General features: G+C 55.9%; 1 protein-coding gene across 1 annotated transcript; it reads left to right on the forward strand.

Annotated features, from left to right (window-relative positions):
- The first annotated feature begins 639 nt into the window (after positions 1-639).
- SDHB (succinate dehydrogenase complex iron sulfur subunit B) lies at positions 640-16,975 on the forward strand. The gene is made up of 8 exons (XM_084220147.1): positions 640-730; positions 4,599-4,723; positions 6,538-6,623; positions 11,347-11,483; positions 11,859-11,975; positions 14,535-14,636; positions 15,847-15,969; positions 16,787-16,975. Exons 1-8 carry the CDS (start codon positions 656-658, stop codon positions 16,862-16,864), a joined length of 843 nt encoding a protein of 280 aa, XP_084076273.1. The 5' UTR covers positions 640-655; the 3' UTR covers positions 16,865-16,975.
- Positions 16,976-23,614: the final 6,639 nt, after the last annotated feature.

Here is a 23,614-nt window from a genome sequence, read left to right on the forward strand (position 1 = left end):
GATTTAATGATCAAAACAGAAGTATGAGCCCGCGAAGAAGTTTTAAATTGTGCTGGCTAAAAGTGGGCACTGCTTACAAGCAATTATAATGATTAATTAAAAACTAATTAGGAAAGTTACATCATTTCCAACAGGGGTTTTTTATGGCAGGGGCTGCCCAGGGAGGTTTGGAGTGCCCATCCCTGGAGGTGTCCAAGGAAGGCCTGGATGTGGAACTCAGTGCCCTGGGCTGGGGACAAGGTGGGGATCAGCCACAGCTTGGACTTGAAGGTCCTGGAGGGACCTTGGAGGGCTTTTCCCACCTTAATATCTCTGGGACTCTTTGCTCCCCAGCGCCCACCATTTGCCCCATTGGTGTCGGGGCAGGTCCCCTTGAGGCGGGGGGTAGCAGCACAGGTACCTCCATGCAAAACAAAGATGCTGGGAATGAATGGAAAGAAAACAAGGGGGATTTAGGAAAGGAAAAGGGGAAATTCGGAAAGAAAAAGGGGGTTTTGGACGTCCTGCTCCCGTCCCACAGGGCGCGCCGCACCCAACATGGTGCCCTCCTGAGGGCGCAGCCACACTCAAAATGGCGGGCGCGCCTTCCCGTCAGCGCAGGGACATGGCGGCGGCGGGAGCGCTTCCGGGGCGGGCGGAACTGCGCAGAGCCAAGATGGCGGCGGCCGCGATCAGAGTCTCCTTGAGGAGCGGAGTCCCCGGGCGGCTCCTGCGGGCTGGGCCGCGGACGGTGAGGGGCCGGGACGGCCGCGGGGGCTGGCAATGGAGCGGGGGGAGGCGGGGCAGAGGCGGCCGGGGGCTGCAGGGGTCCGGGATGGGGGGGAAGAGAAGGGCGGTGAGCTGAGGGGGAGAGGGAGCTGTGGGGACGGGGCTGGAATTGGAGTGTGGGGGCTGGAGTGGATTGTGGGGGAATCAGGGGCGGACAGGAGGGCAGGGCTGGGGAAGGGGCTGGGGGCAGGAGGAGGTGAGGAAAGAGGGGGAAGGAGCTGTGGGGAGGGGGCTGGAGAGGGCCTGTGGGGTCTGGAAGGGGGAACTGGGGATGGAGAGAGTGGGAGAGAGGGTCTGTGGGGTCTGGAAGGGGGAATTGGGGATGGACATGAGGGAAAGGGTGGGAGAGAGGGTCTGTGGGGTCTGGAAGGGGGAATTGGAGAGGGAAAGGATGGGAGAGAGGGTCTGTGGGGTGTAAAAGGCGGAATTGGGGAGGGAAAGAGTGGGAGAGAGGGTCTGTGGGGTCTGGAAAAGGAAATTGGGGGTAGACATGAGGGAAAAGGTGGGAGAGAGGGTCTGTGGGGTCTGGAAAAGGAAATTGGGGGTAGACATGAGGGAAAAGGTGGGAGAGAGGGTCTGTGGGGTCTGGAAAAGGAAATTGGGGATAGACATGAGGGAAAAGGTGGGAGAGAGGGTCTGTGGGGTCTGGAAGGGGGAATTGGGGAAGAAAAAGTGGGAGAGAGGGTCTGTGGGGTGTGGAAGGGGGAATTGGGGAGGGAAAGAGTGGGAGAGAGGGTCTGTGGAGTTTGGAAAGAGAAATTGGGGATAGACATGAAGGGAAAAAAGGGAGAGAGGATCTGTGGGGTCTGGAAAGGGAAACTGGGGATGGACATGAGGGAAAGGGTGGGAGAGAGGGTCTGTGGGGTCTGGAAGGCGGAATTGGGGAGGGAAAGAGTGGGGGAGATGGTCTGTGGGATCTGGAAGGGGGAATTGCGGAGGGAAAGAGAAAGAGGGAGGGTCTGGAAGGGGGAATTGGGGAGGGAAAGAGTGGGAGAGAGGGTCTGTGGGGTGTGGAAGGGGGAATTGCGGAGGGAAAGAGAAAGGGAGGGTCTGTGGGGTGTGGAAGGGGCTGTGCGGGAATTGGGGTGGGCCGGGGGAACAGTTTTGGGGGGGCTGGAGTGGGACTGGGATGAGGTAAAATCTGGGAAGAGTGGATGGGAAAATGGGGTGGGGTGCGAGGGAATGGGGTCCCTGGGATTTGGGAATAGGGCCAGTGGCAGAGGGGATGTGGGATTTGGGAAGGAACAGGGTCAGTGGCAGAGGGACTGGAGGGGTGTGTGGGATTTGGGAGAGGGAAGGAGGAGCAGGAGAAGGGGATGGAGGGAGGGGACAGGAGGGGCTGGGGGCAGCAGAGATCCAGGAGGAGGGGAAATATGGGAAGAATGGCTGGGAAAAGGGGGGCTGAGGAGGGGCTGGGAGCAGAGAGCGGCTGGAAGGGTCTGGGAGGGGTTTGGGGGAGATAAAGGACAACAGGAAATTTGGGGAGTGGTTCAGGAAAAGGTTGGGAAGAACAGGGATGGGAAGTGGAGCCCTGGAAAAGGCTGGGAAGAGCAGTGGGAACACTCCAGGAAAAGGTTGGGAAGAGCAGGGAGAACATTCCAGGAAAAGGTTGGGAAGAACAGGGGGAGCAGGGCCGAGGGTGATTTTATATTACTTATATATAAGTAATGTATATAAAACACATGCATAAAGATATATAGATGTAAAACATAATTATATTATTGTAATTACACTTACAACACAATATTCAAATACTTATAATTTACAAACACCTCTATAAATACACGTAATTTATAAACAAACATAGAATATATGAATTTATTCCATATAAAATGCATTGTATACTGATATGTACATATATAAGTGTATGTGTACATATATATAAATGCAAATATGATGTGTTCTATATAACATGTAATCTACACTGTATAAATACATACAATATATAAATACATAGACTATATTTTTAAACACACTATATAAATAAAGTAAACATGTAATTATGTCATTATCATGACAGTCAGTAGAATATACAAATACATACATATAATTTATAAACATGTACATATAATTTATAAATAAAGTACACCATAAACAATGTGCATAAATGCATGTTTGTGCCTATATATACATATGTATATAAATACATATGATATACAATCTGTTATATAATCTATGTAATAAAATATATAATTTATAAGTAAACACAATATAATAATAATAATGTGGATTAATGCAGCATACACATATATATCCACATGTAATTCCAAACATATATAGCATTTATGTATATATAGGTGTGTGTGTAAATATATAGGTAGTTGTTACCTTTATACATCTTTGTATATATTTATTTATTTAATATGTTTTTAAATATATGCAGACATATCCATCTCTGTATCTCCTCCTGGATCCCTCCTGGTGGGATCTGGGGCTGTTGTTTTTCCCTGGATCTGGATGGGATCTGGGGCTGGTTTTCCCTGGATCCATGATGGGATCTGAGGCTGTTTTTCCCTGGATCTGGGTGGGATCTGAGGCTGTTTTTCCCTGGATCTGGGGTGGATCTGAGGCTGTTTTTCCCGGGATCTGAGGCTGGTTTTCCCTGGATCTGAGGCTGTTTTTCCCTGGATCCAGGGTAGGATCTGAGGCTGTTTTTCCCTGGATCTGGGTGGGATCTGAGGCTGTTTTTCCCTGGATCTGGGGCTGTTTTTCCCTGGATCTGTGATGGGATCTGAGGCTGTTTTTCCCTGCATCTGAGGCTGTTTTTCCCTGGATCTGGGTGGGATTTGAGGCTGTTTTTCCCTGGATCTGGGTGGGATTTGAGGCTGTTTTTCCCTGGATTTGAGGCTGTTTTTCCCTGGATCTGAGGCTGTTTTTCCCGGGATCTGGGTGGGATCTGAGGCTGTTTTTCCCTGGATCTGAGGCTGGTTTTCCCTGGATCCATGATGGGATCTGAGGCTGTTTTTCCCTGGATCTCAGGCTGTTTTTCCCTGGATCTGGGTGGGATCTGAGGCTGGTTTTCCCTGGATCTCAGGCTGGTTTTCCCTGGATCTGGGTGGGATCTGAGGCTGTTTTTCCCTGGATCTGGGTGGGATCTGAGGCTGTTTTTCCCGGGATCTGGGTGGGATCTGAGGCTGTTTTTCCCTGGATCTGAGGCTGTTTTTCCCTGGATCTGGGGTGGGATCTGAGGCTGTTTTTCCCGGGATCTGAGGCTGTTTTTCCCTGGATCCAGGGTGGGATCTGAGGCTGTTTTTCCCGGGATCTGGGTGGGATCTGAGGCTGTTTTTCCCTGGATCTGGGTGGGATCTGAGGCTGTTTTTCCCTGGATCCAGGGTGGGATCTGAGGCTGTTTTTCCCTGGATCTGGGGTGGGATCTGAGGCTGGTTTTCCCTGGATCTGGGGTGGGATCTGAGGCTGTTTTTCCCTGGATCTGAGGCTGTTTTTGCCTGGGTCTGGGTGGGATCTGAGGCTGGTTTTCCCGAGATCTGAGGCTGTTTTTCCTGGGATCTGAGGCTATTTTTCCTGGGATCTGAGGCTGTTTTTCTCTGGATCTGGGTGGGATCTGAGGCTGTTTTTCCCTGGATCTGAGGCTGTTTTTCCCGGGATCTGAGGCTATTTTTCCTGGGATCTGAGGCTGTTTTTCCCTGGATCTGGGTGGGATCTGAGGCTGTTTTTCCCTGGATCTGGGTGCGATCTGAGGCTGTTTTTCCCTGGATCTGAGGCTGTTTTTCCCTGGATCTGAGGCTGTTTTTCCCTGGATCTGAGGCTGTTTTTCCCTGAATCTGAGGCTGTTTTTCCCTGGATCTGAGGCTGTTTTTCCCTGGATCCAGGTGCTCCGGCAGGCGCAGACGGCGGCAGCGGCGCCGCGGCTGAAGAAATTTGCCATCTACAGATGGGACCCCGACAAGGCCGGGGACAAACCCCGCATGCAGACCTACGAGGTGGACCTGAACAAGTGGGTGTCCCTTGGGAATGGGGCTGGGGAGCAATCCCAGCTCCAGGGAATGGCTGGGAAGGGGCTGCTCGCCTCTGGCACAGAGCAGCTCTCTGTGGGCACAGTCCCGTGGGTGTCAGCCCAGGAAAAAGCGGATTTTAGCAGGTTTTCCACAGGAACTGTGGGTGTTGTCCCAGGAAAAAGCAGATTTAAGCAAATTTCCACAGGAAAATGCAGATTTTCCACAGGAAAAAAGCAGGTTTTCCACATTTCTGGACCATCCCTGGGATGGGTTAAGGAGGTGCTGGTGGCTTTAATAGACTTGATTTATTTGGAAAGCTTGGGGGCTGCCAAAGAAGAGGGAGAGCAGCTTTTCCCAAGGCCTGGTGGTGGCCTGGCAGGTGTCAGGAGCAGTGACAGGGGACAGGGTTTGAACTGAAAGAAGAGAGGTTTGGGGGGGATACTGGGAAGGAATTCTTCCTTAGGTGAGGTTTAGATGGGATATTGGGAAGGAATTCCCCATGAGACTGGCACAGAGTTCCCAGAGAAGCTGTGGAAGTGTCCCAGGCCAGACTGGATGGGGCTTGGATCCGCCTGGGGTAGAGGAAGGTGTCCCTGCCCCTGGGAATGGGATGGGATGGGAAGGTCCCTCCAGCCCAGCCCCTTCTGGGATTGTGCATTCCAGAAGGGAATTCCATGTGCAGCTCAGGATTCCAAAGGGGAGAAGGTGGGAGCTCTATCCACCCTTCCCAGGGCTGTGGCATCCCAGAGCAGCTCCTGCTTGCCTGGGATCCTGGGAGGGGGCTGAGAAACCTCCCTGTGGATGCTGGGCCTGGATTTCCCTGAGCTCCTCCAGAGGGATCCACCCCAAACCCTTCCAGAGGAATCCACCCCAAACCCTTCCCAAGGACTCCTCCAGAGGGATCCACCCCAAACCCTTCCCAGGAGCTCCTCCAGTGGAGCCCACCCCAAAACCTTCCAGAGGGATCCACCCCAGACCCTTCCCAGAAGCTCCTCCAGTGGAGCCCACCCCAAACCCTTCCCAGGAGGGGTTCAGTGGAGCCCACCCCAAAACCTTCCAGAAGGATCCACCCCAGACCCTTCCCAGGAGCTCCTCCAGAGGGATCCACCCCCAAACCCTTCCCAGGAGCTCCTCCAGTGGAGCCCACCCCAATCCCTTCCAGAGGGATCCACCCCAAACCCTTCCCAAGGTGCTCCTCCAGTGGAGCCCACCCCAAAACCTTCCAGAGGGATCCACCCCAGGCCCTTCCTAGGAGCTCCTCCAGTGTAACCCACCCCAGACTCTTCCAGAGGGATCCACCCCAAACTCTTCCAGGAGCTCCTCCAGTGGAGCCCACCCCAAAACCTTCCAGAGGGATCCACCCCAATCCCTTCCAGGAGCTCCCACTGCCACCCAGCCCTACTCAAACCCCACAGGAGCCACAGCTCTGGTTTTGGGGTGGCTTTGCCCCAGTGAGCCATCCCTGGGTGGTGCCCTGGGTGTAAAATGACACAAATTGTCCCCCCTGTCTGTCCCGTGTCCCTCGTGACTCACGGGGCCGGGCAGGGCTGTCACAGCCTGACCCCGAGAGGGGACAAGGGGCCAGCACAGGTCACTGGGGTTTGGCTTGGCCAAGCCCTCAGTGGTCACAGGAGTCCAACCCACCCTGCCCCTGGGCTGCCCTGCTGCTCAGAGATCCCTGTTTGACCCCTGGGGTTCACACAATTCATGGGAATGGTTAAAAACCCTTTCAGGTGCTGCTGAGTGTGGGTGCAGGGGTCAGGCCCCGTGCCTGGGGGCTCTGCAGGGTCTGAGATTTGGGGTTTGTGCACAGGTGTGGGCCCATGGTGCTCGATGCCCTGATCAAGATCAAGAACGAGATGGACTCCACGCTGACCTTCCGCAGGTCCTGCAGGGAGGGTAAGGACAGCACATTCCCACCTGGAACGGCCTTGGCATGCTGTGGGTGCTGGCTGTGGGAGCCCCAGGGAGCTCAGAACCCCTCTCCTCCAACCATGGGGATAAAACACCCAAATGAACCAGGGAGGAAAACTGCTCAGAACCTCTCCTTTCCTACCCATGGGGATAAAACACCTGAGTGAACTAAGGAGTAAAACTGCTCAGAGCCCCTCTCCTCCCATCTCTGGGGATAAAACACCAAGGAGTAAAACTCCTCAGAACCCCTCCTCTCATACCCCTGGGGATAAAACACCTGAGTGAGCCAGGGAGTAAAGCTGCTCAGAACCCCTCTCCTCCACCCATGGGGATAAAACTCTCAAATAAACCAGGGAGTAAGACTGCTCAGAACCTCTCCTACCCATGGGGATAAAACACCCAAAGGAACCAGGGAGTAAAACTCTTGAAAACCTCTCCGCTCCCACCCATGGGGATGAAACACCTGAGTGAACCCAGGAGTAAAACTGCTCAGAATCCCTCCCCTCCTACATCTGGGGATAAAACACACAAATGACCCAAGGATTAAAACTCTCCTCCACCCGTGGGGGTAAAACCAAGCGAGCTAAGGAGTCAAACTGCTCAGAGCCCCTCTCCTGTCACTTTTGGGGATAAAACATCCAAGTGACCCAGGGAGTAGAAATGCTCAGAACTCCCTCCTCCCACCCGTGGGGATAAAACACCCAAATGAACCAGGGAGTGAAATTCCTCAGAACCCCTCCTCTCCCACATCTGGGGATAAAACACCCAAATGAACCAGGGAGTAAAACTGCTCAGAGCCCCTCTCCTCCCACTTTTGGGGATAAAACATCCGAGTGACCCAGGGAGTAGAAATGCTCAGAACTCCCTCCTCCCACCCGTGGGGATAAAGCACCCAGATGAACCAGGGAGTAAAGCTGGAGTTGGTGCTCCCAGGGTGTAATGACACAGTTCTGAGCTGCCAGCTCCAGTAATTCCTTCCACAGCTCCCAGTTGTTCCAGTTTCTCTCCCAGTCTGGTTCCTCTGCCGCCTCCCAGTGCGTGGGGAGGTCAGGGAGAGATTCCAGCGGCGAGGCTGAGAGGGCAGGGCTGGAGTGGGAGCAGTGGGGGCTGTGCCAGTGCTGCTCTGGGAGTCAGACTGGGTGAACTGGGAGAGAGCACTCAGGACTTCGAGGAACAGCTGCAGGAATCTTCTCCTTGGCCCTTTGGCCGAGGGCAGGGGTGGGTTGAGGAAAAGGGCACTGGTGGTTTGGGCTTGTGGCTGCTCCCAAATCTGGTTTGGGGCTGCTCTCAGACTTGCCCTGGGAAAAACTCCTGAGTCACGGGTCAGGCTGGGCTGTGGGAGTGCATTCCAGGCTGGAATGGCTCTGGATTAGGGGCTTGCTGGGCTGTGGGAGTGCATTCCAGGCTGGAATGGCTCTGGATTTCAGGTTGTGCTGAGCAGTGGGATTGCATCCTGGGAATGACTCTGGATTAGGGTCATGCTGAGCTGTGTGAGCGCATTCCAGGCTGGAATGACTCTGCATTAGGGTCATGCTGAGTTGTGTGAGTGCATTTCAGGCTGGAATGGCTCTGGATTTGGGTCGTGCTGGGCTGTGGGAGTGCATCCTGGAATGACTCTGGATTAGGGTCATGCTGAGCTGTGGGAGTGCATTCCAGGCTGGAATGGCTCTGGATTTTGGGTTGTGCTGAGCTGTGGGAGAGCATTCCAGGCTGGAATGGCTCTGGGTTAGGGTCGTGCTGGGCTGTGGGAGTGCATTCCTGGCTGGAATGGCTCTGGATTTAGGGGGCTTGCTGAGTTGTGTGAGTGCATTCCAGGCTGGAATGGCTCTGGTTTAGGGTTGTGCTGGGCTGTGGGAGTGCATTCCAGGCTGGAATGGCTCTGGATTTTGGGTTGTGCTGAGCAGTGGGATTGCATCCTGGAATGGCTCTGGATTAGGGTCACACTGGGCTGTGTGAGTGCATTCCAGGCTGGAATGGCTCTGGGTTAGGGTCGTGCTGGGCTGTGGGAGTGCATTCCAGGCTGGAATGGCTCTGGATTTAGGGGGCTTGCTGAGCTGTGGGAGTGCATTCCAGGCTGGAGTGACTCTGGATTTGGGGTTCTGCTGAGTAGTAGGAGTGCATTCCTGGCTGGAATGACTCTGCATTAGGGTCACACTGGGCTGTGTGAGTGCATTCCAGGCTGGAATGGCTCTGGGTTAGGGTCATGCTGAGCAGTGGGGTTGCATCCTTGAATGGCTCTGGATTAGGGTCGTGCTAGGCTGTGGGAGTGCATTCCTGGCTGGAATGGCTCTGGTTTAAGGTTGTGCTGGGCTGTGGGAGAGCATTCCTGGCTGGAATGACTCTGGATTTCGGGTTCTGCTGAGCAGTGGGATTGCATTCCTGACTGGAATGACTCTGCATTAGTGTCATGCTGAGCAGTGGGATTGCATTCCTGGCTGGAATGACTCTGGATTTAGGGACATGCTGAGCAGTGGGGTTGCATTCCTGGCTGGAATGACTCTGGATTTAGGGACATGCTGAGCAGTGGGGTTGCATTCCTGGCTGGAATGACTCTGGATTTAGGGACATGCTGAGCAGTGGGGTTGCATTCCTGGCTGGAATGACTCTGGATTTAGGGACATGCTGAGCAGTGGGGTTGCATTCCTGGCTGGAATGACTCTGCATTGCTGAGGTGGGTCTGCAGGCAGGGGCAGTCTCAGGGCAGGCATTCCCCGGGGATGTTTTGTCTGGGGTGGGAATGGAGATCAGCACTCCCGAGGCACCTTTTCCTCTGGAATCTGCACGGCAGGGCAGGAATTCTGCACAGGCTGGGGCTCCCAGACAGCCATAACTTTTACCCTGAATATTTTCCCTGGCCAGGACGGGTTTTCAGGCCGAGCTGGTTCCATCCTGCCCCTCTGTGGCTCCCCCAGTCCCACATTCCTGCTGCAGGCCCTGCTCCCCTCCCAGCTGGCTGGAAAATGCTTGAGAGCCTTTCTGCAGTGGGAGGAACCTTGTGGCTCTCCAGGGGCTGGGAACACCCTCAGAGGAGTCATTTCATCCCTCTGTTGGGCTATTTTTGTGCCCCTGCTGCCTCCTGTCACCTTTGGGAGGGCAGTTTGTGCCCTGGGAATGAGCACGAGGGGAGGGGGCTCCTGCCTGGGGGGAATGGGGTTACATTCCTGAATTTTGGGGGTGATTTGGGGCATTTTATTCCCCTTCTGTGGGAGCTGGGCCTGTTCCAGAGATGGGGAGGCCGAGAGGGGATCCCATCAGTCCTTACAAATATTTCCAGGGAATGGTGCCAGAGCCTTCCCAGTGGTGCCCAGAGACAGGACAAGGAGCAGCAGCCACAAATTAAAGCACTAAAATTCCATTAAAACATAAAAATTCCAGCTGAACCTTTGGAAAAAAGTTCTTTTCCTGGAGTGGAACTCCAGCTCCAGCTTTTAGAGGGAAAAAGGGTCGAGTGAGGTTTGTGAGGGTTTGTGAGTTTGCTGTCACTTGGACCCATCCTGTGACCTCCAAGGGTGTGAAATGAAGGGCAGTGTCAGCCTGGATTCCAGGTTTTGGGGAAAAAAGGGGTACTGAGCACCTCCTCTGACTGCCAATCCCATGAGCAGTTGGTTTACTCCAGCTTGGATCCATCCTGTGACATCCCAGCACAGAAAGGAAGGACAAAACCAGGCTCAGTTGGGGCTTTTAGGGGCAAAAAGGGTTGGACAGAGCCCAGGGAGGTCCCAAACCCCCCTGGACACATTCCAGTGCCACCTGCTCCAGGGTTGGACTGGATGATTCCCAGGAGTCCCTTCCATCCCTGCCAGCCTGAGGAGGCTGCAGCAGTTCTCCATGTTTTAATGCCATTTTTTTTGGTGTGTTTTTTATTTTTTATTTATTTTATGCCTCCCTTGGCTCCCACCTCGTTCCCCAAACCCAAGGGCCGGGCTGGATGTTCTCCCCTCCCCAAATCACACCCAAGCCCCCTCATCTGCTGCTGGGGAGGGAGCTGCCCCATGGAAAAAGGGGTTTTAGTGCTGATGAAAGCAGCTCCTGTGTTTGATTCTTGCTGAAGTTAAAACACTTCCAGCCCCAGTGGTGAATTCCGGCCTTCTTCTCCTTTGGGGCATTCGTGGGATGGATGAAGACCCTGGTGGAGTGGGAGGAGTTTTTTAGGAATGTGGTGGATTTTTTGGGACCCTGGCAGGTTGGGAAGAGGTTTTCCAGGAGAGGTGAGGACAATGATAGAACAAGAAGGGTTTTTTTGGGGATGGGTAAGGCCTCTGGAGGAGCAGCAGGAGGCTTTTCCAGAACCTGTGATGAGGTTCTGTGGGATGGGTGAGGACCCTGGTGTGGCGAGAAGAGATTTTTTGGGATGGATGAGGATCCCAGAAGGTTGGGAAAAACCTTTCCAGATGTTTTCTGGGACAGGTGAGGATCCTGGTGGGTTGGGAAGGGGTTTTCCAGGACCCTGTTGGGTTGGGAGGAGTTCTTTTGGGATCCTGGTGGGTTGGGAAGGGGTTTTCCAGGACCCTGTTGGGTTGGGAGGAGTTTTTGGGATCCTGGTGGGTTGGAAGAGGTTTTCCAAGACCCTGTTGGGTTGGGAGGAGTTCTTTTGGGATCCTGGTGGGCTGGGAAGAGCCGAGCAGAGTTTCCCCAGGACAGCCCAGGGGGATTTTTGGGTTCAGGAGGGAGAATCCCACACCTGGCTCTGCTTTTCCCCCTCCCTCAGGGATCTGCGGCTCCTGTGCCATGAACATCGCCGGGGGCAACACCCTGGCCTGCATCAAAAAAATCGACAGTGACCTCAGCAAAGTCACCAAAATCTACCCCCTGCCCCACATGTACGTGGTGAAGGACCTGGTTCCGGTGAGTGCAGGGCTGGCAGGGACAGCCCGGGCTGGGAGCAGGGCGTGGCAGCTGCCACCGGGGTCAGGGCTGGCCTGTCCCTTGGGTGGCTCCCCGTGACTCAATGTGTGCTGGCCTGGAATGTGTCAGGCTTGGGGAGGGGATGGCACCTCCTGGTCGGGTGCTCAGGTGTGAATTTGAGGTGAAGCTGTGCCAGGAGGGGATTTAGGGGGGATTTTGGGAAGAGGCGCTGCCCCCACAAGGGTGGGGCTGAAGGGAGGGGTCAGGGCCCCACGGTGGGGACAGCAGGGATGGGATTTGGGCTGGATGCAGCTGGGGATATTCCCTGATTCTCCTCAGCCCCATCACCTGATCCCTGTGCTTTCCTGCCCCCAGGACCTGAGTAACTTCTACGCCCAGTACAAATCCATCGAGCCCTACCTGAAGAAGAAGGACGAGTCCAAGGAGGGCAAGCAGCAGTACCTGCAGTCCATAGAGGACCGCCAGAAACTGGTCTCTGCAATTTCAGCCTTGAAACCCCTCCCAGAGCAGCCCAGGGTCACAGCTGAGCCCCCAGCCCCTTCCCAGTCCCACACCCCATCCCACTGAGCCAGCTGGGGCTGCTGGCTCGGGGCAGGGAGCTGGGCTGGCCTGATCAGGGGGGCTCTGATCCCATTGCCCCTCATCCCACTCCCCTGCGGAATTCCTGCTGCTGCCAGCAGGTTCCAGGCTGGAGCATTCCAGTGGGGAGAGGGTGTCTGGCTGTGCTCCCAGCCTGGAAAAGCTCCTGGGAACAGCTCAAGTGCGAGATTTGGGGTGTCTGTCTTGAGCAGGGGGGATTTTGAGGGAAGTTTTTTGAGGGTGGATGAAGATCAGCTCTTTACAAGGCCGATGTGTGGCCCAGGTTTGGGGTGGATTTCCATGGCTGCCACAGGGATTAGCAGCAGATCAGGAAGGGTTTTTCCTCTGAGCTGCCAGGATGGACCCATCATTCCAGGATTCCGAGCTCAGCCTGCCCCTGCTCCGCTGGGGAGGCACCAAATCTCCATTTTGGGAGGGAGGGGTGGATGTGAGCAGCAGGAAGGGAGGCTGAGCAGAGGGGGTGCAGGGAAACACTGCAGGTGTGCCCTGGGTGTCTGCAAGCTGACATCCCATAATAGCCCCTGGTGTGACACCTGAGCAGCCCCAGGGCTGGACAGGCTGTAGGAATCTCTGTCCAGAGGCAGCAATTCCAGCTTCTCTGATCCCTCAGAGCTCTGAAGGGAGTTTCCCTGCCCTGGGAGTCCCCTTCTCAGCCAGGTGGGAACAAGGAAACCCAAAAGTCACCCCTGGAAAATGACTCTTGATCCCTATGCTGGAATTCCTCTCCCTTTGGGATCAGCCTGTGTGCAGGAGAAACTTGGATTTGGTGGGAAAATTCCTTTAAATCCTTGATCCTTTGGAGTGGTGCAGTTAAAAATGAGATTTGCAGTGAGGAGAGGGAGCTCTGCCCTCGGGGCTGGCAGCTCTTCCCTAAGGCTTGTTTGGAGCTGCTGGGAATTCTGGCACCAGGAATCTCCCTGAGCTCAAACTTTTATCCCAAAATAATGTTCAGGAATGTGAATTAAGCCAGGCTGGGCTCTGTCTCTGTCTGGGAGAAGTTGCTGGGCCACAGGGAGGCTCAGGGGAGCCCGAGCTCCTCAGTTTCCTGTCCAGGATGAGGAATCAGCTCCTCATTCCAGCAGGAGTGAGCAGAGCTGCCTGGATCACCTCCAGATAGAACTGAACTGCTCCTGTGCCTGGAAAAAAACCTGCCCATAAAAACAGGGAAGTGATCCAGGGGGGAAGTGATCCAGGAGCTGAGCTGTTCCGTGCCAGGGTGCCCTCAAGGACAGGCTGAGCCCGGAACTGCCAGGCAGACTCTGCCCTTCCTTCCTGCTGAGCACACCTGGGGTTGTCCGCTGGGGACAGACCCCTGCCTGGGCTGGGATGGGCTGGGAGTGCAGGGAGCCAAGGTGGGAGTGCAGGAGAGCTGAGGTGGGGGTGCAGGAGGGCTGAGGTGGGAGTGCAGGAGAGCTGGGAGTGCAGGGGAGCCGAGGTGGGAGTGCAGGGGAGCCGGGCTGGGAGTGCAGGAGAGCTGAGGTGGGAGTGCAGGAGAGCTGAGGTGGGAGTGCAGGAGAGCTGGGAGTGCAGGAGAGCCGAGGTGGGAGTGCAGGGGAGCCGGGCTGGGAGTGCAGGAGAGCTGAGGTGGGAGTGCAGGAGAGCTGAGGTGGGAATGCAAGAGCCCAAGGTGGGAGTGCAGGGGAGGCAAGGTGGGAGTGCAGGGAGCCGAGGTGGGAGTGCAGAGAGCTGAGGTGGGAGTGCAGGGAGCTGGGAGTGCAGGAGATGAGCTGGGAGTGCAGGAGAGTCAAGGTGGGAGTGCAGGGAGCTGAGGTGGGGGTGCAGGAGAGCTGAGGTGGGAGTGCAGGAACCCAAGGCAGGGGGGGCAGGAGAGCCCAGACTCTCCCCCTTCCTCTCCAGGCCGTGCCCTTCCCCTGCTGCCCCAGAGCCTGGTTCATTGTGGGGCTCCTGGAACCGTGGAATGAATTCCCTGGGCTGGAAGGGGGACACAAGGACCAAGGGGGGGACACAAGGACCATGGAGGGGCCACAAGGACCATGGAGAGGACGCAAGGACCAAAGGGTGGACCCAAGGACAGTGTGGGGGACACAAGGACCATGGAGGGGTCTATGAGGACCATGGGGGGGACACAAGGATCATGGGGGGGTCCACAAGGACCATGGAGGGGACACAAGGACCAAGGGGTGGACACAAGGACCATGGAGGGGACAAGGACCATGAGGGGTCTATGAGGACCATGGGGGGGACACAAGGATCATGGGGGGGACACAAGGACTGTGGAGGGGGACACAAGGACCATGGGGGGGACACAAGGACCATGGGGGGCAGCTCCTGGCCCTGGTCTGGGAGGGTTGGGATTGTTCCCCTCCTCAGGAATTGCTGCCTCACACAGGAGCTGCTCTGTGGGGACAGGGGCGGATCCCTGTGTCACCAGCCCTGTGGTGACAGCCTGCTGTGTCCCCTCCCTCGCAGGACGGGCTCTACGAGTGCATCCTGTGTGCCTGCTGCAGCACCAGCTGTCCCAGCTACTGGTGGAACGGGGACAAGTACCTGGGCCCTGCCGTGCTCATGCAGGTGAGGACTGACACTCTGTCACCTGCCAGTGTCACCTGCCAGTGTCACCTGGCCGGTGTGGGTGCCTGGAGTGGCTCCTGGAGCAGAGGCTGACAGGGTTAAGAGGATAAAGTGGGTATTCATTGAAGGCCTTCAGCAGACACACCTTGGGCAGTCAGAACCCTCCGAGGCTACACCCAAAATGAACAATGGTCACGAGTTTCTCAGACAATTACAAATTTTTAACCCCATTTACATATCAGGGGTTAATGCTCCAATTACAGCTTCAGGTGGTGAAGTCATTTACCCCAGCTTTGCTGCCCACCAACTCATTTTGTTGATACTTTTTGGGCCCTGAGGCTGGAGGGTGTTCTGGAGTTTCAGGCCCAGAGGAGTTGTTGTGTCTGACCAGAATGGGAGGAGAGCAGCTGGCACTGTGTGGGGTTTGGAGTTGGCACTAATGCAGCACAGGGTCTGAAAAATGGAGAATATAAAATCCTCAGGCATCCGTGTCACCAGCCTGGCCTGGCACTCCTGGGTGGGTGTCACCGTGGGATCCCCAGCTGGTGCCAGCAGGGTGGGTGTCCCCAGCAGGGTGGGTGTCCCCAGCAGGGTGGGTGTCCCCAGCAGTGTCCCTGTCCCCAGCAGTGTGGGTGTCCCCAGCAGTGTCCCAGCAGTGTCCCTGTCCCCAGTGGTGTGTGTGTGTGTCCCCAGCAGTGTCCCTGTCCCAGCAGTGTCCCCAGCAGTGTCCCCCTCCCAGCAGTGTCCCCAGCAGTGTCCCAGCAGTGTTCCCAGCAGTGTTCCCAGCAGTGTCCCAGCAGTGTCCCAGCAGTGTTCCAGTCCCAGCAGTGTCCCAGCAGTGTCCCCAGCAGTGTCCCAGTCCCAGCAGTGTCCCCAGCAGTGTCCCAGCAGTGTCCCCAGCAGTGTCCCAGCAGTGTCCCAGTCCCAGCAGTGTCCCAGTCCCAGCAGTGTCCCAGTCCCAGCAGTGCCCCAGCAGTGTCCCTGTCCCAGCAGTGTCCCAGCAGTGTCCCCAGCAGTGTCCCAGTCCCAGCAGTGTCCCAGTCCCAGCAGTGTCCCCGTCCCAGCCGTGTCCCAGCAGTGTCCCAGCAGTGTTCCAGTCCCAGCAGTGTCCCAGCAGTGTCCCAGCAGTGTCCCAGTCCCAGCAGTGTCCCCAGCACTGTCCCAGCACTGTCCCTGTCCCAGCAGTGTCCCCTCCGTGTCCCCTCCCCAGGCGTACCGCTGGATGATCGATTCCCGCGATGAGTTCACGGAGGAGCGCCTGGCGCAGCTGCAGGACCCGTTCTCACTGTACCGCTGCCACACCATCATGAACTGCACCCGCACCTGCCCCAAGGTACCGGGACACGGGGACAGGGGCTGGCACAGGGGGACACGGGCTGGCACAGGGGGACACGGGCTGGGACACGGGGTCATGGGCTGGGACACGGGGGGACATGGGCTGGGACACGGGGACATGGGGACACGGGGACACGGGCTGGCACACGGGGACACAGGGACACGGGGACATGGGCTGGCATGGGGGGACACTGGGACACAGGCTGGCACACAGGCGGGGACACGGGGAACACGGGCTGGCATGGGGGGACACGGGGAGACGGGTTGGCACACGGGGACACGGGGTCATGGGCTGGCACAGGGGGACACGGGGACACGGGCTGGGACACGGGGACATGGGCTGGCATGGAGGGACACAGGGTGTGGGCTGGCATGGAGGGACACGGGGGACATGGGCTGGCATGGAGGGACACGGGGCGTGGGCTGGGACACAGGGACATGGGCTGGCACACGGGGACACAGGGACATGGGCTGGTATGGAGGGACACAGGGTGTGGGCTGGCATGGAGGGACATGGGGCACAGGTTGGCATGGAGGGACATGGGTCACTGGGGCAGTGTCACCACCTGGCATGGAGGGGACACAGGACATGGGGCACAGCCCAGCATGGAAGGAGAGCACCAGCCAAGTTCCAGGTTTTTGGGGGGAAAAAAAGGGGGAACAGGAGCAGGTTTGGGAGTTCAGTGGGGCTGGGATGAGGAGGAGGGAGGGGAGGGAGGAAGGAGGGAGGGGAGGGAGGAGGGAGGGGAGGGAGGAAGGAGGGAGGGGAGGGAGGTGCTGCAGCCCCCCCAGGCTCTGACCAGCCCCTCCCACAGGGGCTGAACCCCGGCAAAGCCATCGCTGAGATCAAGAAGATGATGGCCACCTACAAGCAGAAGGCAGCGACTGCCTGAGGGCTGAGTGACCCCGGGGTGACCCCAGAGTGACCCCAGGGTGACCCCAGAGTGACCCTCACACCTGTGCCAGGGTTACCTGTGCACTTGCAATAAAGGCTGTAAAGAACAGCTCAGGCTCCATCCTTTATTATTCATTTGTTATTCATTTATTATTCAGTTATTATTCATTTATTCATTCCCTTTGTGGAATGTTTTGCCAGCCCAGAGCTCACAGGGCTGGGAGCAGCTGGGAGTCCTGGGTTTGACTGGGAACAGGGAATTGGGGGAGGATCCTGAGCCTGCAATCCCAAAACTTGAGGGTTTGGAGCTCCCTGGAGGCAGGATGGGACAGATCCACCAGGAGCAAGTCTGGTTTGTGTTCCTGATTTCTTCTCCAAATCCTAAGAAAATGGATTTTTTTTTTAGGGTGGATCTTCCTCTTTTCTGCAAAACAAGTGTATTTTTTTTACCTCCAGATCCACCAGGAGCAAGGTGTTCTCTTCCCACCCCATGGGACCCTGGTTTGTATTCCTGATTTTTATTCCAAATCCCAAGAAAATGGGGTTTTTTTAGGGATGAATCCTTTTCTTCTCTGTGATATTTTTACCCCCAGATCCACCAGGATCAAGGTGTTCTCTTCCCAGCCTGTGGGACCCTGGTTTGATTCCTGAGTTCTACTCCAAATCCCAGGAAAATTGGATATTTTAGGGGTGGATCTTTCTCTTTTCTCTGAAACAAGTGCATTTTTTTTACCTCCAGATCCCATTCTCCCAGGAGCAAGGTGTCCTGTCCCACCCTGGTTTGTATTCCTGATTTTTAGTCCAAATCCTAATAAAACTGAGGGTTTAGGGTCGAATCTTCTTCTCTCTGATGTTTTTACCTCCAGATCCACCAGGAGCGAGGTGTTCTGTTCCCAACCTGTGGGACCCTGGTTTGTATTCCTGAGTTCTACTCCAAATCCTCAGAAAATAGGATTTTTTTAGGGGTGGTTCTTCCTTTTTTCCCTGCAGCTTTCTCCAGTTTGGGATGTTTGGAGCAGCTCCTGGGGCTGAGGGGAAGGAGCTGCTCCAGCTTTGCTCAAAGGTGAATTCGTCATTTTGGCCTGAATTACTCAAACCTCCCAGAAATGGGAGGCTGCTGCTGTGAGGTCACAGGGACGCCACTCCTGGAGCGTCACACTCTGGTTTTGGGGTGTGAACTACAATTCCCGGCATCCCCTGGGACATCACACCTGGGTTTGGGGGTGCAGACTCCAATTCCCAGCATCCCTTGGGGCATCACACCTGGTATTGGGGTGTAGACTCCAATTCCCAGCATCCCCCAGGGTGCCACACCTGGTTTTGGGGTGTGGACTCCAATTCCCGGCATCCCCCGGGGCATCACACCTGGGTTTGGGGTGTGGACTCCAATTCCCAGCATCCCCCGGGATTCCACACCTGGTTTTGGGGTGTGGACTCCAATTCCCAGCATCCCCCGGGGTGTCACACCTGCGTTAGAGGTGTAGACTCCAATTCCCAGCATCCCCCGGGGTGTCACACCTGCGTTAGAGGTGTGGACTCCAATTCCCGGCACCCCCCGGGGTGTCACACCTGTTTTGGGGGTGCGGACTCCAATTCCCAGCATCCCCCGGGGTGTCACACCTGGTTTTGGGGCGCAGACTCCAATTCCCAGCATCCCCCGGGTGTCACACCTGGGTTTGGGGGTGCGGACTCCAATTCCCAGCATCCCCCGCCGCTCTGGCCCCGCCCTTTCCGGCGGCGCGCGGGGCCGCGGGGCCGCGCCATGAGCTCAGGTCAGGAACCGGCACCGGGACCGGGACCGGGGAATGGGGGCGGGATCGGGATCGGGAATGGGATGGGATGAGGGGTCGGGGTCAGGGACCGGGGCTCCCCGAGTGCCCGGAGCGCCCCGGGCCCCCAAAGCGCCGCCGGGGGCTCCCGGGGCCGCCCCAGCCCAGCCCGGGGGGCGGGACCGGTGCGGCCCCAGTGCCATTTATTCCCATTTATTCCCATTTATTCCCGTTTATTCCCATGTATCCCCATTTATTCCCACGTATTCCTATGTGTTCCCATTTATTCCCGTTTATTCCTATTTATTTCCGTGTATTTCCATTTATTCCCGTTAATTTCCCTTTATTATTTTGCCTTTCTTCAAAATTTTTGCTTTTTTAATTTGCCTTATTATGCTTTATTTATTTTTTAATTTTGCTTTATTCTGTTACTTTTTGTTTTATTCTGCAGTTTTATTTTACTGTTTTATTTTGCTTTAATTCTCTTCATTATTCTGCTTTATTTGACTTAATTTTATTTTGCTTTTTTGCTTCCTTGTTTTGCTTTCTTTTGTGGCTTCTTTTTTTACCTTCACTTTTTAATTTTACATTTGGCATCGTTATTCTGCTGTAGTTTTGTTTCCTAGCTTTGTTTTTGTGCTTTGTATTTGTGCTTTATTTTGCTTTTTTCCTTTGCTTTGTTTTTTCACTTCATTTCTCTTTATTATTTTCCTTTCTTTTGTTTTTTTTTAATTTTCGTTTTTCTCCTTTTTTTACTCCAATTCATTTTGCTTTTTATCTTTTGTTTTATTTCACTTTTATAATCCCATTTCTCTTTTATTTCACTTTATTTTGCTTTTTTATTTTGTTCCGTTTCTCTTTTATTTCGCTTTATTGGGCTCCACTTCCCTTTTTTATTTTGCTTCACTTCCCTTTTTATTTCGCTTTATTTCCGCATTTTATTTCGCATTATTTCCCATTTTTATCCCAGTTTCTTTCCCGGCCCCTCTCCCAGCCTGGGACCTCCTGGCTCTGCATCCCTCGGGAATTCCGGCCCTGGGAGCGCAGCCAAGGATCCGAGGGGAAGGAATAGTGGGAAGGGCTGTGGGCTGCTCCAAACCCTCCAAACCCCAAACTCCCAAACCCCAAACTCCTGAAACCCCAAAACCCTCAAGCCCTCCAAATCCCAAACCCCCCAAACTCTCCAAATCCCAAACTTATGGAATTCTTTAAACCCCAAAACCCCTAAGCCCTCCAAATCCCAAACCCCTCAAAGCCCCCAAACTCTCCAAATCTCAAACCCCAAACCATCCAAATCCTTCAAACCCCAAACTCACAAAACTCTTTAAACCCCAAAACCCCCAAACTCTCCAAAGCCCTCAAACCCCAAACTCTCCAAACCCCCCAAACTCTCCAAAGCCTCCAAACTCCCCAAACCCCAAACTCTCCAGACCCCTAACCCCCCCAAAATCCTTAAACCCCAAACTCTCCAAACCCCAAACTCACGAAACACTTTGAACCCCAAAACCCTTAAGCCCTCCAAGTCCCAAACCTCTCGAACCCCAAACTCTCCAAAGCTTCCAAACCCTCCAAACCCCAAACTCCCGAAACCCCCAAACCCTCAAGCCCTCCAAACCCCCCAAACCCCAAACTCTCCAGACCCCAAACTCCTGAAACCCCAAAACCCTCAAGCCCTCCAAACCCCCTAAAGCCCCCAAACTCTCCAAATCCCAAACCCCTCAAACCCCAAACTCTCCAAATCCTTAAACCCCAAACTCTCTAAACCCCAAACTCACGGAACTCTTTAAAACCCCAAAACCCCTAAGCCCTCCAAACCCCCCAAACTCTCCAAAGCCTCCAATCCCCCCAAACCCCAAACCCCCCAGACCCCTAACCCCCCAAAATCCCTAAACCCCAAACTCTCCAAAACCCTCAAGCCCTCCAAACCCCCCAAACTCTCCAAATCCCAAACTCCTCAAACCCTAAACTGTCCAAATCCTTAAACCCCAACCTCATGGAACTCTTTAAACCCCAAAACCCCTAAGCCCTCCAAATCCCAAACTCTACAAACCCCCCAAACTCTCCAAAGCCTTCAATCCCCCCAAACTCTCCAGACCCCCTAACCCCCCAAAATCCCCAAACCCCACACTCTCCAGACCCCAAAACCCCCAACCCTCCTACCCCCCAAAGCCTCCAAACCCCAAACCATCCAGATCCTCCGAACCCCAAAACCCCTCAAACCATCCAAATCCTTCAAACCCCAAGCCCCCCAAACCCCAAATCCCTCAAACCCCAATTCCCCCAGCCCCAAACCCCACCCTGGATCCCCGGGCTCTCCCAGAGCCACTTCCCGGGGGTGGATCTCCCCAAAATTCGGGAATGCTCCCATTCCTCTCCTGTGGGGGTCGTGGACAACGGGCTGGGGGTTGGGGTCCCCTCGGATCCCATCCTGGAGCAATCCCAGGTTTTTTTTCATGGATGAACGATGGAATGTGGTGCAGGGTGGGAAAAGGGCACCCAGGATTCCGGATCCTTCCGGGGCTCCCGGCCGGGATTCCCGTTCCCAGGAATGCAGGAGCGACTTTCGCCCCTTTCCTGCCGGGATGTGCCTGCAGGCAGAGTGGGAGGGCCGGGAAGGGCAGGGGGGACATCCCTGGGTGCTCTGGGAGTTCCATCCCTCTGGTGATCCCACTCACATCCCCTGGGATCCCCCTTGCCAATCCCAATCCCAATCCCAGTCCCGATCCGCAGCCAAGCGGCGCTCGGGGGTCAAAGCTCCCCCTTTTTTCCCTGAGTTCCAATTTAAAGGTTGCTGGAGATGTTCCCCCCCGGTTCCTCACTTCCCATCAGGAATGCTGGGAGTGCAGCCCCTCTTCCTAAGGGAGGGAGGAGCCCTCATGTACCTGGAATTGGGGGAAATGTGGGGTTGGGGTGTGAACCTGCTGTTTTCCCACTCACACCACGGTGTTCCCCACGCCGGGATGTTCCTGGCACTTCCCTCCAGATTGGCAGCTGGGTTTGGGTGCCAGGGAGGATCCCCCTGTGCCAGCAGGGTTGGAATGCCGGGATGTCACCGGCACAGCCCCGCTCCTCACAGGGGAGCTCTCCAAAAACCCAAACCACAGCTGGTGCAGGCTGTGGGGCTGCTGGGAATTCCCAGGAATTTGTTCCTCAGCTGTCTCAGGGGTTTGTTGCCTGAGCATGGATTAACCAGCACTGGGGAGTCCAAATCCTGGTTTTCCACGTCCCCACCTTGGATCAGACCCGTCTCAGCCTTTGTTCCTCCAGTCTTGGGCTGTTTTTCCCTGACCTGGTGGTCAGATGGGTTTGCTCCAGCAGCACGGGATCGGTGTGTGGGATCCATGGGAAGGGCAGCACATCCCTGTCCAGCTGGGTTCCATGTGTAGGATCCATGGGAAGGGCAGCGTGTCCCTGTCCAGCTGGGTTTGGTGTGTGGGATCCATGGGAAGGGCAGCACATCCCTGTCCAGCTGGGTTTGGTGTGTGGGATCCATGGGAAGGGCAGTGTGTCCCTGTCTGGCTGGGATGAGTTCCTGTGGGATCCATGGAAGGGCAGGAGAATCACCAGGATCTCAGCCCAACCCTGCCCTCAGCCGTGGGATCTCCCATCCTGGAGCCAAAAGCTCTGGAAGATCCTCCTGCGTTCAGTCTCACCCTCCGTGACCCAAACACTTCCACGTTGTCTCTCCTTCCCAGATTTTGCCTTATCCTGTTTTTCCATATCCCCATCTCCCCAGTTTGGCCTTGCCAACCCCATCCCATCAACCTCAGTGGTTGGAACAGAAACTTGAGGCATGGATGAAGACATGGATCCATGGATGGATGGACAGACAGACGGATGGTGCTGCCCAGGGACCATCCAGCAGGATCCATGGGAGCAGCAGGAGGTCTCCAGGCCTCCTTGGGGTTTCTTTGCTTCCTGAAAGGAGCTTGGGAAGGGCCAGGGCTGCCCAAGGAAGCTGATGGAGAAGTCTCCGGGAGCAGCATCCGTCTGTTTTCCATGTGCACCTCCACTGGGGAGGGGGCTGTGACTTGGATCCAGATCCTGGGACAAGGACCTGGCATTCCCAGCTGATCCCCTGCCAGGTCTTGGATCCCGATCCCATCCTGGCTTCCGTCTCTGCGCTCCAGAGTCGAGGGTTCACCCCCCCTGCCAGGATGTGCAGTGGCTGTGGGAGCATCCAGAGCAGCCTCTTCCCAAATTTCCACCCGAAAGGACAGGGCAGGGCCTGGACTCGGAGCCAGGCAGCTGCAGGGAACTCCAGGTGGGATTTTGGCGGTGCACGTCCATCATCAGTGCGGGATCTTCGCTCCTGCCTTCCCCGGACCAGCCGGGCCGGTGCATCCTGACCCCTCTCCGGGATTCCAGCCTCTCCTGGCCCTTATCCCCCTCCTAATCCCTGTTTAGCGGCGGAGAGGGAAGCAGAGAGCAGAGCTCTGTGCAGGGCTCCGGGGAAATCCCCGGGATCCGGAGGCGGAGAAGGGACATCCAGGAGCCCCCGCGCCGTGTTTGCCGACGAGGAGTGGCCTCGGTGCCGGCATTGCGGCGGCCGCTCCGCTCGGCATCTGCCCGGCCGCGGCGGCACCGGGGATGGCCCGGCCCATCCCACCCTTCCCGACCTCATCCTGACCGATCCCACCCCGACCGGGCGCGGCTCCGCTGGCGCTCCCGGCAGGATGAGGCGGGGTGAGTCTGTGCCGGGGCTCCTCCTCACCTGCCGAGCTTTGGGAACGGCCGGGATGGGAGCGGGAGGGGAGGAATGGAATCCCCCGGAACGGGGCTGCGTGGAGCTGCTTGGTTCCTGCCGAGGATTTATTGCTTTAGGATCGAGAAAATCCGGGATAGTTCCGTTCAGGAGAGGGGCAGGCCGGGCTTCCCATTGCCCAGGGGCTCCGGGAAGGGAACCGGGCTGATTTCGGGTTGTTTGGATGCTTTCCCCCGCTCCTGCAGATACCAGAAAAGCCCTTGTGCATGACCCC

The sequence above is a fragment of the Fringilla coelebs genome (assembly GCF_963513975.1).
Source record: "Fringilla coelebs genome assembly, chromosome: 22".
In the NCBI taxonomy this organism is placed as follows: Eukaryota; Metazoa; Chordata; class Aves; order Passeriformes; family Fringillidae; genus Fringilla; species Fringilla coelebs.